Source organism: Chelon labrosus (genome assembly GCF_963514085.1).
Source record: "Chelon labrosus genome assembly, chromosome: 2".
Classification (NCBI taxonomy): domain Eukaryota; kingdom Metazoa; phylum Chordata; class Actinopteri; order Mugiliformes; family Mugilidae; genus Chelon; species Chelon labrosus.
This window is the reverse complement of record NC_140338.1, coordinates 30,916,044-30,929,573: the sequence shown is the minus strand read 5'-3', so window position 1 is coordinate 30,929,573 and position 13,530 is coordinate 30,916,044. Positions and strand designations below refer to the sequence as shown.

General features: G+C 39.4%; 1 protein-coding gene across 5 annotated transcripts; it reads left to right on the top strand.

The window, feature by feature from the left end:
* The first annotated feature begins 2,269 nt into the window (after positions 1–2,269).
* LOC311501386 (CD276 antigen-like) lies at positions 2,270–12,935 on the top strand. 5 transcript variants are annotated; one of them, XM_084563172.1, is made up of 10 exons: positions 2,276–2,543; positions 6,805–6,884; positions 6,975–7,310; positions 7,849–8,145; positions 8,500–8,808; positions 9,165–9,269; positions 9,931–9,963; positions 10,362–10,409; positions 10,499–10,543; positions 10,686–12,935. In XM_084563172.1, exons 2-9 carry the CDS (start codon positions 6,815–6,817, stop codon positions 10,540–10,542), a joined length of 1,242 nt encoding a protein of 413 aa, XP_084419298.1. In that variant the 5' UTR covers positions 2,276–2,543; positions 6,805–6,814; the 3' UTR covers position 10,543; positions 10,686–12,935. The 5 variants fall into 5 exon arrangements, with proteins under 5 accessions (XP_084419301.1, XP_084419302.1, XP_084419298.1 ...); XM_084563173.1 differs by having other exon boundaries at positions 2,276–2,675; XM_084563174.1 differs by having other exon boundaries at positions 2,277–2,543; positions 8,500–8,796.
* Positions 12,936–13,530: the final 595 nt, after the last annotated feature.

The window sequence follows — 13,530 nt, the reverse complement described above, 5'->3', positions numbered from 1 at the left end:
CTTAGCCATATTCTGACAGGCTGTAGGGTTAGTGTTTCCCAAGGACGATACACCTTTAAACACACGTTAGTTTCACTGTTATTATTTCTGACCAGTGTATATTAATGCCTGTGAACAAGTGGAGCTGTTAGCCAGGGGATCATTTAAAAAGTTACAACACTTGGCTCACCTCTTGTAAAACCTGTAGTGTTGCCAAACTTTAGATTTATAGTTCTCTGGTGTGTTTGTATTTGTTCTGCCAACGCTGACGAACAAAACTTTCAGAATATGGTTGTAGCAGAATCACGTGAACAATTCCATTGGTTGTTGCGTTATTTTACGCAGATACAATAGTGCTTCTGATTGACTATTGTGTAGCCCACCCCTTTCCTTTTTTTTGATTGACAGGCAAGTGGCATGCTCGACTCAGAACTCCAGGGGAGACATCCTTGATTCCTGCTGGTTCCAAAGCGATGGTGTGGGGCCAGAGAATTTTATATTGTAATTTTTTTTCAGCGTGAGAAATACAATGTGTGGTGGGAGTGCGTAACAAAAGACCGAAAAGTGTGACTGTCATGCTCAATGCATAAGACTTGAGAGCCCTGTAGAACCACCTGGGACTGTTGAATAGGTTTGATGTGTGTTGTGTGTTGTGTGTGTGTGTGTGTGTGTGTGTGTGTGTGTGTGTGTGTGTGTGTGTGTGTGTACATATGTATGGCTAAGAGCAAAACACTGGCCTATAGTGTCCTACAGTGTCACTTTCCAGAAAAAGTTCTCAAGTCATTCCTGCAGCATAACCTGCCTCTGTACTACTTTTTTGTATGCTCATTAGGCTCTAAATATGTACACACATTGTTGGAACCTTTTCATAAAGAAAGAAAAACCCACTGGGGTCACCGAAATAACTTGAAACTGACAAAAGTAATAATGAATAAAAAAAAATTACTGTCAATTTACTTATGAAAATCAGACATTGCTTTTGAATCATTGTTCAATAGAATAATTTAAATAAATAAATAAATAAATAAACTAATGAAACTGCCCTGGACAAAAATGATGGGACCCCTAGAAAAGATTGAAAATATGTAATACACTGAACATGAAACACAGAAAGCTAAGGAAAGAGTCGTCTCAGGAGATTTGAGAGAAAATATAGACAAGCATGATAAAGGTAAAGGCTACGAGACCATCTCCAACCAGCTAGATGTTCCTGTGACTACAGTTTAAGGTCCACGAGACTTTAGCCAACCTCCTGGACGTGGCTGCAATAGGAAATTGAATCTGTGCAGTCTACAGTGCAATCTCAAGACTATCAAGGCATTCTGCTCACTGTCAGAAAGCTTGGTCTCAGTCGTAGGTCATTGGTTCTCCAAAGGGGTAATGACCGAAAACACACAGCTAAAAGCACACAAGAATGGTAAAGAACTAAACATCGGTCTCTTCTGAAGAGGCCTTCTACGATCCATCTGTGGATAGAGCTCAAACATGCAGTCTGGAGAAGGTACCCTTCAAACCTGAGACAGCTGGAGCAGTTTGCTCATGAGGAGTGGACCAAAATTATCTGACAACAGGTCTAGAAGTCTCATTGAGAGTTACAGAAATGGCTTGATTGCAGTAATTGCCTCAACAGGTTGTGCAACAAAATATTAACTTAGGGGTACCATCATTTTAGTCCAGGCCAGTTTCTTTAGTTGATTTTTAAAATGGTTCTGTTGAACCACAATTTGACTGGGGCCTTTCTGTGTGGAGTGTGCATGTTCTCCCTGTGTCTGCGTGGGGTGTACCACATGCTGCAAACAGAATAGAATTATACATCACGTTCAAGCTGGAATTTTAGACAGATGAAACTATGATAAACTTATACACTGACAGCATATTTTTAGACGATCTCATAATTATAAACGGGTCACGTTAATATGAACATCATAGCTGGCAGACTTAGGCAGAAATAAAATGTCAGTCCTCCCTTTGCTACTTGAGCTGAATGCAGATAAAACTGAGGGGCTGGTGGTAGATTTTCGCAGCCACAAACGCATAGCACACACACACTGGTGATCATCCAGAGAATAGCCATTGAGACAATGGACTCTTACAGGCATCCAAAAAAAGTACACCTAAGTAAACACAGAGTCAACACAGCAGCAAGAAAAGCAGCTGGTGTAGTAGCTGCAGAGAGTGTTGAGGACTGCAGGAAAGATTATTTACATCTCACTTCCTCCCATCCAGGACATTGCAAAATCAGAAACACAATGTGCAATATGTTTACTAAGTGCAATACACGTGTATATTTTTGTACACAAATACGTGTTAATAATCTATTATTTCTTTATTTTTGTTTTCCAATCAATGTATAGCTGCTGTTGGGAGCCAGTGCAGCTTGATTTCACTGCTGGTGTACAGCTTTGAATAAGCCACACTGAAAGTACAGCCCAGGTTGTTGGTGATTTAGATCGTTTATCCAATCATGCGTCTTTTACTCATAACGAAAGTGAAAGCAAGCAAGCATGTTACAGAGGGGTTCAAGCGACACATCCACATAATCCCACCGAGAGGAGCGTGTTAAAGTGAGTTTATGGGGTCATATCGATGACTAAATGTAATGTCATGTAAACATAGGCGGTTACGTTGTAGGCTATGGATAGACTACCAGTTGCGACATATACGCACCAAGATACGTACAAGATACGAACATTAAGGTTAGAAACGGTTCATTGTTTTCATTTATTTAACTTACTTATTTAATAGTGTCTGTTTAGTGGTGTATTCATTATTTATGTGTTTAATATTGGTCACACTGAATTACGTAAATGAAACAAGTCGCTGCTGTCTACAAGGAGTCAGCAGCTCGACACAGCAGAGAGACGACAGGCGGTCGTAAATCTCCTTTATTCCTTCTCCATACGCTCCAGTTTCACTTAAACGACACATTTAGACGCTTCTCATTCAGTTGAAATGGTGGGTAATTTCTTTTTTGTTTGTTAAAAGCTAAACGTATTTTCTTACAGCACAGCAGCGCACAGCGTCCACAAGCAGTAAAACGAGGTCATAGTCCTCCGCGTAATCTCAAAGCGAGAACATGCGTTAGTTGGACTGACTTCATATGTAATATATATGAATAAAAAGCCTGTTTTCATTAACGTCTATTAATGATGTTCAAATTTTCCACACTTCCTGGATTAACATTCAAATTCTACTTTGAATGTTACATGTAATAGGATTTGTAATGTAATACTGCACATGTTTAGCCTCTCTACTTCATTTGACAGCCATATTACTTTTACTTATACCCTCAAGCATGAAATAAAAAGGTCCAGGGTTTTTGGACAGGCTTGAACATACAAATAGAGTTAGGGTTTAAACATCTTTTTGTTATTCATCAGAAAAAGAATGGTCGTTTACTCCAGGGCCACGTCATGCATCTTCTCACAAAAAGGAAAGACAACTGAGAAAAAAAAAAGATTTGTCTCGTGGGATACCACTGACATGTAAACAATGTTGCTACAGTAATAATAATTTCATTGGGTGTTGTCCCAGTTGATGTTTGAGAGGATGTGCTATGGACGTGGATAGATCCTGGTGGGCTAAACTGGTGTGGGGATTGCAGATGCTGATTCTGGCATCCAACACCACGCAGCTGCTGTGGTTAAATGATTGCACTGGGAATGCATTTGAGAACAGAAGATTATTATATTGTGCTTGTACATCTGATTGTCCAGACTGCTGCTTGTGTCAGGTTTGTCCAGTTTAATCATTTAGGAAATTGCTTGGGGTAAGTGGTCTGTCCCTGACCTTTTGTGCTGGCATAATTGTTTCAGCTGCTTAACAGCTGTTTTGATTTAAGACTGCTGAGGAAAGCCATGTCACAAATGACGCACACATTCATGGGATAGTGGGCCAGCTCTGATTAAAAATGTGTTTTGACTGCAGCTATGCTGTGCTGTGAACATTATTGAGGTTCAGGATGAAGAAATATTGTCAAAATGAAATAAAAGTGGGCAAACCTATAACACAAGCTAAACAAGAATAATGTTAGTGGCATGAGGAGCATGTTATGCTTAAATTGACTTAAAACCTCTTTTGTCCTGGCAGCCATTGTCCATTTAGACTCAGTAAGATCTTTTTAAATATTGATGTGCGTTTATTTATGAACACTTGTACTATGATTATACGTTTGCTGCTAGCTGAAAAAAAAATGTTTGTCCTCTAGGGTAATAAGGGTATCCTTGATATCTGATCCCACCATGAAGAAAACAAGGACACATGAGGACAGAAAGATAAGGAAGTAAAAACAAATCCAGTCAGGCTTTGAAGAAAAACTCAAGCCGGAGAACTTGTTTTTATATAGCGCTTTTCTACCAATTACTCAAAGCGCTTTACAGTCACAGACACATCTACCCATTCTCTCACACAAGCACACACACATTCACACACCATTGCCATGCACTGGGAGCAACTGGGGGTTCAGTGTCCCAACACTTTACAATCTGAAAGTGATTAAGAAAGATAAACAACAGACATGGGCAGGGATGCATTAGAGATGTTAAGAGAGGATATTGCTTCATTCTTGGCGAGGTTTACATGCATACTCTGCAGCACTGGACTTTCTCTTTCAGTATGACGGTTTTTAGTCCAGAGCAAACAATGAGAATAGAAATAGGGGTCAAACTGGCCAAACAGGTTTCTGTTAGTCCTGGATTTAAGTTACACTGATATTTCCAACAGCCTTGCATTAGACTGGCGACCTGTCAAGGGTGTACCCTGCCTCTCGCCCGATGACAGCTGGGAGACCCTCATAGAGCACAAGCAGTTACAGAAGATGAATGAATGATATTTCCAACACATGAAACAATGGGAAAACCTATAGAAGCTTAGTTGCTATGCTTGCTTCAAAGATTGACCAGGAGAGCAGTAATAAGATCAGTGGTCTAGCCATAAGCCCATCAGGGCAGCAGCATGGCAAAGTAGTTCAAGTCATAACAATTTATTTATTTTTTTGTGAATGTTCTCTCCTCATATTTGTTCCTTTTAATGGTATACAAGGGAAGTTTTAATGAAAATCTGATGCTGCACAAAAACTAAATATGCTTCCAAGTCAATGATGTTACTAATCTTTGACATATCCAAGACTGTGATAACAGGTAAAAAAATTGAAAATAGGTCATTTTGTGTGTAATTTTCCCCATATCAGTGACTTTATTTTCTAAATTGTCATTAAAAGGGTTAAGATTTTGATTTATTTTTTAATATTTAGTAGTTTTGATCAGGGCTGAAGCTGATTAACAGATTTAAAAAAAAAAGTTGAAAAAGATATTTATCTGATATATTTTTACAGCAGGCAAAGTTAGTGGCTGTTTTCAGCCACTAACGGTATGAAAGGGTAGTACATTTGCCTACAGTGTATTATTGGCCTATTGAAAATTTTGAGATCATATTTTCAAAATTGATGTAAAATTAAGGTTCCGCTGCAACAGAGTGAAAGTTATGGTCAAATTAAGATCAAAAAGTGACTCCAAGTGGCTGTTTTCATCCCCAACGGTACACAAGTAAAAACACCCACACACGTAAACACACAGAAAGGGTCTTTTTCTTGTCCCAAAAAAAGAACTGAAAATGGATGTTTCTTGGAGCAAAGTGCATCTTACAGCTTTTAAACTGACATGACAGAATTTTTCCTAAACACCTATTTTTGGTAGTATCTGTTCTGTTTTACTGGCTTGTTCAGGGTGATCAGATTCAGCTTTTAGCAGCACACAAAATATACTGTTTACACAGTTTAATGCAAGAAAGCAAAATTGCTCGTTGATCAGTTACAGCTGTACGACTAAATGGTCCTAAAATGGTTTATGCCAGTGTAAACACTGAACCAAGCTGTTCTCGTCAGTCACAATAAAGCTATTTGAATTTCACCCTGATCACCCTTTCTTTTTTTCTGTTCTGTCGGTTAGGTGATTGATCTCTCCCCTTTTTGTGCCAAATCAGTCATGCCTGCAAGGAGTTTCACCCAGCAAGCGTGAAAAGAAAAAAAAAAAAATAGAAACTGAGTTTAAGTTTGCTTAAGACTGTAATTAAACTTGTTAATTAGACCATGCTGAAACGGTATACGCACACACAGATGTCGGCAGCGAAGGAACTGGAGAGAGGACGCCTGCAAACGACAGTGAAATGTGTGTATAGGGTTGTGACATAAAATAAAGAAACTAAAAGTCATCACTGTCTGAGTATCTGTTGGAAGAACCCACAGTGGCATCAGAGCATGCCACAGGAATGCTTTCAAAAAAGGAAAGAAGAAGAGAAATGTTTGCCAGGAAGAGAAATCTTCCTGTGTCGGTCTTTCAGCCTTTTATTGCACTCACTCAATTCTTAAAAGCCTTTTCAACCAGACATACTGCTAATAAGAATCATTTCTCAGTACTCCAGCCATAGTTAAGATGAGTTATAAATTATGAATCCTCAGTAGACGCTAACATAAAAATAGTCATGCATATTTGTGCATGAATCGACCACTGGGTTTCCCCTAGTTTAGTTAATGATAACCAGTTATATTGCTGTGTTTGCTGAAGGTGACCTGACTGGTCTTATTTCTATGATACTTTAATAGATTCATCCCTATCCCATCACATGTTCCAGTGAAGTGTACTCCAGCTGAGCTCCTCCAGTGTGGTGCTTTCTGTGGGTTACAAAACTACCAAAAGTGTTCTTGGTACACCTGAGTGTCCTTTGCACCTTAATTCACAGAGATACATCCATGTGAATTAAAGCAGCTGCATGTGATTGTTACATCTGACCTGAACGGCAAATAAAAATCTTCACTCCAAATCATTTTAGGTAATGAAGCATGGCCTTCAGTGGTGCCATCGCCTTGATTTTCAGTGTCATCTTCATCACTGCAGCAAACGCAGAGAATAGTAAGCTCTTTTCATATGCAGACAATATCTAGTATCTCTAGCTGCTTGTTAATCACATAAGTTACCATTTATGTTTTTTCATCTTCACAGCTTTCGTTGAGGTGAATTGCAATGCTGAAAATGTGGGACAGCATGGCCAAGAGTCACTGTTGAACTGTGCTGTCCAAACCAGACATGAGACAGCAGATGCACAAATCCGAACGGTTGTTTGGAAGAAGGATGGAAGGAAGGAGTTTGTGCTTTTTTATTATCAAGGGGAGTGGACTCTGACTCCAGGCTATAAATTTGCCGATCCCTCCTGGAAGGACACGAGGAACATATCCCTGCTCATAACCAACACTGTGGTGGCAGACGAAGGCACTTATTCTTGCGCAGTGATCACAGACAGTGGGGATAACAAGAGCATCACCAGCCTCAAAGTCAAAGGTGAAACTCAAACACTTTTACAACTATTTGGCAAGCAGGATCAGTACTTTATTTACAAAACAAAAACATTGTTTATACCCTTATTATGGAAAGGATAATACCTATATGCAACAATTTATGTAAAAAACTACTGCCTAATGTGTGTGCCTCCATTTTAAAGTTTTACATCTAGTGAGAACATTCAGCAAGAGAGGAAGCAGGGTATTTGAGCACCCTTTCCCCATTTTAGGGACACACAATAACTCCCCTCACTTTTTAGAATGATGTAATGTAGATCCACTATCAGAATTCTGTGTATAACTGGCTTCTCTAGAGATCTTTCCTGGCCAATCAGATTGGTATTCCCCTTAAGCGTGTATACTTTCAGTTTCATTCTGTCACATGCAGATTCACTTCCTTAGAGAAAACATTTGGCTGGCTGACCCCTTATCGTACATCTTGTACAGAATATGGCTGTTGAATATGGTTAACAAGATAACTTCACATCACATTTTGCATTGCTAAGTGATATTGTTTGCTTTCCATTTTGTTCTTGCAGCCAAATACAGCAAACCCAAACTCAGCTTTATCCCTGACACACTCACCCCAAAGGCCCTGACCTGTGAATCTGAAGGTGGCTACCCACAAGGTCAGATTCGCTGGTTTGATGAAGGCGGATATGACTGGACAAAAAGCTCAGAAATGGAGGTGATAAAGACCGACAATGATTTGTATCAACTCAAAAGCAAGCTGCCTTTGCTGAATGGACACAGTTTCTCCAAGCTTACCTGCGTCGTGTTCAATTCCTGGGGAGGCAAAGAGGAGGAGACCACATACGAAATACCACCTAATTTTGGTAGTATAATATTACTGAGCACCACACTTAATACTTTGTAGGCCCACCAGTGCATGCCTGCTCCTCACAATCGCATGCCGTCCTGTAATTCAGTTACCGCACTTAAGTACACACACCATGAAAATGTTTTTGTTGGCAGCATGGGAAGACGTAGGTGGCTGAATTTTTCAACAGAGGCCAAGAGCACAGGAGCGGTTAGGTATTAAAAAAAATGTTGAACCACAACAGAACAGAAAAAAACATGTTGCTAAAGCGTGTTTTTGTGTTATTCTTAATTATATGTACCACGTCATTTGATCGATGTCATTTTGCATTGCTCAGCAATATTGTTTGCTTTCCATTTTGTTCTTGCAGCCAAATACAGCGAACCCAAAATTTACTCCACCTCTGAGAAACTCACCCCAAATGCAGACAGTACCCTGACCTGTGAAACTGAAGGTGGCCACCCACATGGTCAGATTCGCTGGTTTGACGAAGGCGGATATGACTGGACAAAAAGCTCGGAAATGGAGGTGATAAAGATCGACAGTGGTTTGTATCAACTCAAAAGCAAGCTGCCATTGCTGAAGGGGCACAGTTTCTCCAAGCTTACCTGCATCGTGTTCAATTCCTGGGAAGACAAAGAGGAGGAGACCACATACGAAATACCACGTAATATTGGCAGTATGTTACTGAGCACCACACTTAATACTTTGAAGGGCCACCAGTGCAGGCCTGCTCCTCACAATCGCATGCCGTCCTGTAATTCAGTCACCGCACTTAAGTACACACACCTTGAAAATGTCTTTGTTGACAGCATGGGAAGACGCCAAGAGCACAGGAGCGGTTAGGTATTAAAAAAAAATAAAAATGTTCAACTACAACAGAACAGGAAAAAAATATGTTACCATTACCTATTATACAGGTCAGGTGACTTTGCTGCTAGTACATGTTTGTCCGGCTGAATGAAACAGATCATCCACTCTTTTGGGTCATGATTTTAATATATATATATTTTTTTATTTACTTACCACCAAAAGGGACGCCAAACCACGAGGCCTCCAAAATAGTGGTACCTGTAGTGGTCATTGGATCGATGCTGGTGGGATTGCTGGTGGGGCTGCTCTGGAAAAAACGGTCTCGACGTGAGTATGCGCTCATATTCTTTTTCTTTAGTTACTGGCATGTCGTGTATGAAGTAAAACAAGTGATACACAACAGAACAACAGCAATATAAATCTTTTGGGAGTATGGTGTGGGGTCTTAAAATGCTACTTGAATAGTAATGTCCCCAAATGTATTATACGATTGCATCACTTGCTTCCTGTAAACAATAAAGTGCTAAACAGAAAAACCGACCAACAGGTGAGGGGTGATGCAAAAAAAAAAGTGGAAAAACCTGATGAACAACTGGCTAGCAGCCATGTTATTCAGTATGGGAAAGTACAATGCTTTGTTTTCTTTTCATTCAGGACTGAGCAGCTTAGTTTCGGCTGTTTTTTCAGTGGCCTAGACAGATGGTCATATTTATTTTCATACCCTTATTCATTCAGAGACAATGTGACAAGGGAGTTTTTCCTTGCCACCGTCACCTTCAGGCTTGCTCTGGAGGTTTCAGGCCGGGTTTTTGTAAAGCGTCTTGAGACGATTTGGATTGTTATTGACGCTATATAAATAAAATTGAATTGAATTGAATTGAATTGAAATGTTCTCCAAAATGTCTGATAAATGTTAGCTAAGTAGGAGATATCTGCAGTGAGTGTGGGCTCACTGTCGTGTCTTTTCTTTTTGTTTGTTTGTTTACAGAGGCACGAAGGCCCTCAGCAGCACCCCTTATGGGTTAGTCCATCTTTGGACACACCTTTACAGCTGTGATAGTTCTTTTCTACCTAAAACTTGTCTACTTGTCTTCAGCTGCATGATGCAGAGAGACGTAATCTCACTCCAATTCAGTTGCTCATCACTGTCTAAGAATATCTACTGTTCTTGCACTAACTGGGAAACTGAACTGAATTTCTTCTCCTGGGAAGTACAGTGATATAACACACTGTGTTTCGTGGTTAACTGTGAGCATTCAAAACTTAACCTTAAATTACTTACTTTTCCTGAAAACTTATTGCCGGTGGTTTATCTGTGCTCGCATGTCATGAACTTGCTGACAGTATGGTGATGGTTTCGCACATTACCGTTGTAATGTGCAGACAAAACTTATATGGCGTTTTCATTTGTTCCAAAAGGTCCTTACGAGCATGGAGCTGAGTGCCCCCATGAAGACTGTAGGCAAGGTATGTACTGTATGTCTAAATCTGTCTGACTTTGTTTCATTACAGTTACTATGTGCCCTCTGTAATGCTCTATAATCTTTCACCCGTAGCTGAAAAGATGATGGACAAAGAATGCACAGACAGGCCGGCCTAAGGTAATTATAATGATTCAAACTACTGAAAAGACTAGTTTCACCTCCTTTTTGTAATGTGTGCACTGCTAGTCAGATATCAGTAAATAGACAAGACTAAAAAACATAAAATAAAAGGTCTTTCTCACACGTGCTCTCTCCGCAGGAGACATGGCATGCCACAAAAATAAACCAATTCACTGGCAACCTCCTCATCAAAATCAACAGTTCAGCGGCAACATCAGACATACATCCATCTGAGGGAAATAATGAAAGTGGTTTTAGGATGGTTGTTGGAGCGTGTGTTTGCATGTAGGTTTGTCTTTACTCTGCCCACGCAGCAACTGTAGCTAATGCCGACTTGGCAGTTCCTCTTCTCGTGTTACTCCGTTATAAAGATTAGAAATCATCAGTGGTGGACAGTAACGAAGTAAATTTACTTGAGTACTGTACTTAAGTACAGTTTTTGAGTATCTGTACTTTACTTGAGTATTATTTTTGGGGGATACTTTTACTTTCACTCCACTACATTTGACGGACAAATATGGTACTTTTTACTCACTACATTGCTGTTGATGCTCTCGTTACTCGCTACTTTTGAGCTTATGTCAGCTGATTATTTTTTTATATTATTATTTATTTTATTTTCAAAATTCTGAGAAAATAAACTGTTTCTGCTGATTCACTGATTCACTAGGTCATGCCATACAATCCATACAGTGCAGGAAGAAACTGGAGAAACTCCCACCGAGCACCCGTGGCCTCATCTCAAACCCATGTTTGAGATTTTTGCCACGAACACCGATTCGTTTCAGTTTAAATGTTTGTTGTCCTTACGGCGAACAAATTATATCATGGCCTACAAGAACTCGTCTTCCAACCTGAAAAAGCATGTAAAGTAGCTACTGACGTTATCTAGCTTAATGTTTGTTAAATTGCTGATGAACATTTTAAACGTAATTGTATGAGCTTGTAGTGTGTGTGTGTGTGTGTGTGTGTGTGTGTGAGAGAGAGAGAGAGAGAGAGAGAGAGAGAAGAGAGAGAGAGAGAGAGAGAGAGAAGCTGTCTGCAAGAGAAAGAGTGAGGCTGTGGATTGTAGCCTATAATGACAATAAAGCATTTATGTTGGTTTTGGTCATACTAGCTAACGTTAAATAGCATATGAGGGATTTTTACCCGTGTCGTGTCACAGGTAAAAATGACAGCTGACCACACTTTTTTGTTTCTGCTTTTGTATGATGAATGAAACTGTGCTTATATAACTTTTGGCAGTCACACTGCAGCTTTATTGCCAAATCAACATTTAATCATGCCCCCTCAGGCAGGTGTCATATCCTCTCTGGGAACTTGATTGTTATTCTGTTAGGAAATTAAACAGGTCACGGAAAAACAACTCTATTATCCAGGTCTGTCACTTGTTGTGATTACGAGTGATCTGAGTTCTTTACTGACCTGATTGAGGAAAAGCAACACCAGGGTAAATGTTAACAGTTCTGAACTTTAACAAGTAATAAATCTGTGAAATGTTCTTGCCTCAAATCATGTGTCGTGTAAACGTGAACGTGACTTGGGACAGCTCTGTTTAGTTGCTGTGTATTTGTTTTTCTGTGTGGTTCATTTGCACTGTATACACTGTGATTTCTGGTGTTAAGCTATGATTAAAATGTTTTTAACGAAGAAAAAAAAAAGAGAATGTGTGAATGATTTCCCTGTATGATAATGTCATTTCAATTTTATATGAGATACAGACAAACAATTTCCAAGGTAAATGTTCTAATTGTTTACAGCTTCATTTGCCTTGGTTACATGTGATAATTGCTGCAAAGGCCTATCAACATATCTGGAGTCTGGATGTTATGACCCTGTGTCTAACTGCTTCAGCTGGTGGCTGTTTTAAAGACGTTTGACCACAAGCTGATTTCAGTTTTCTTCTTCATCATCATAACATCATTTGGCCTTGTTTAACATCCTGCTGATCCAGTGATTCAGATCTTTCTTTTTCTTAGTTCACTCTCTCTTTCTAGGAAACTGTCTCATGTGTGCATAAAGCCACAAACAGCGACAAGTGTCCAGTGGTTAGCGATGATATGTTCAAACATGCAGTTTGATTGTCTTTTATAGCCTGAATCTGGTTTCAGTGACCCTGTCTGCTATTTAGGTTGATTAGTAAATATTATTATCACAGGATATATTAATGCATTACATGAGGTATTGATCCAGTTATGTGAGGATGTGTTGACTATTGTTTTACTGTAGGCGATGCCCTCACTATGGAAAAGTACCACATACTGTAAAAAAAAAAAAAAAAAACGATCCCTTTGAGAGTTTGTGAACCTTTGTTGTGTCTCAGTCCTGCCATCTGTTGGATAAAAAGCTCCACACCATGCGTTAGGACGGCACCATAATTTAAAACCTAATGATGTTGCATAGTGTTGGAAGATGCAGAGGCAGTTCTAGCCTGTTTAGTAATGCACTACAAGTAATTTAAGTATCGTACCAATGGCATAGTCAGTACATTTACGGGCTAGATGAATCAGAGAGTCCTAATTTGACTCAAATCACTACAAGCATCTTTCTTTGCTTCTACAGTAATCCTTCTGAAAGAGTTTTGTTGTTATTGTTGGGACCCTGCACATCAAGTCAGTCATGCAGAACAGGTTTAATAAGCCACTAATAAAAGGGAAGGCTATTTAGATGACTTCTGAAAATAAACAAGGATCTCTGGATTGTAAACTTATGCCTACTTTTTGTCAAGACAATTTTGGTTAGAACAACTCATTTGTGTGTATACTCTTTCTTTCTTTCTTTCTTTATTTCTGTTGTTTTGTAGTTTCCCCCCTCACATTCATAAGAGATGTGGTAGAAAATACTGAACATAACATTTATTAAAACTTTACATGCTCACATGTTCATTCCAGGGTTACATTTTATATGCAATAAGGGTTTGCATTCCACATTCTCCTTTGTCCTTGTTTCCTAATGTTTCCAGTGTCCTGGTGTCCACTTTGCAT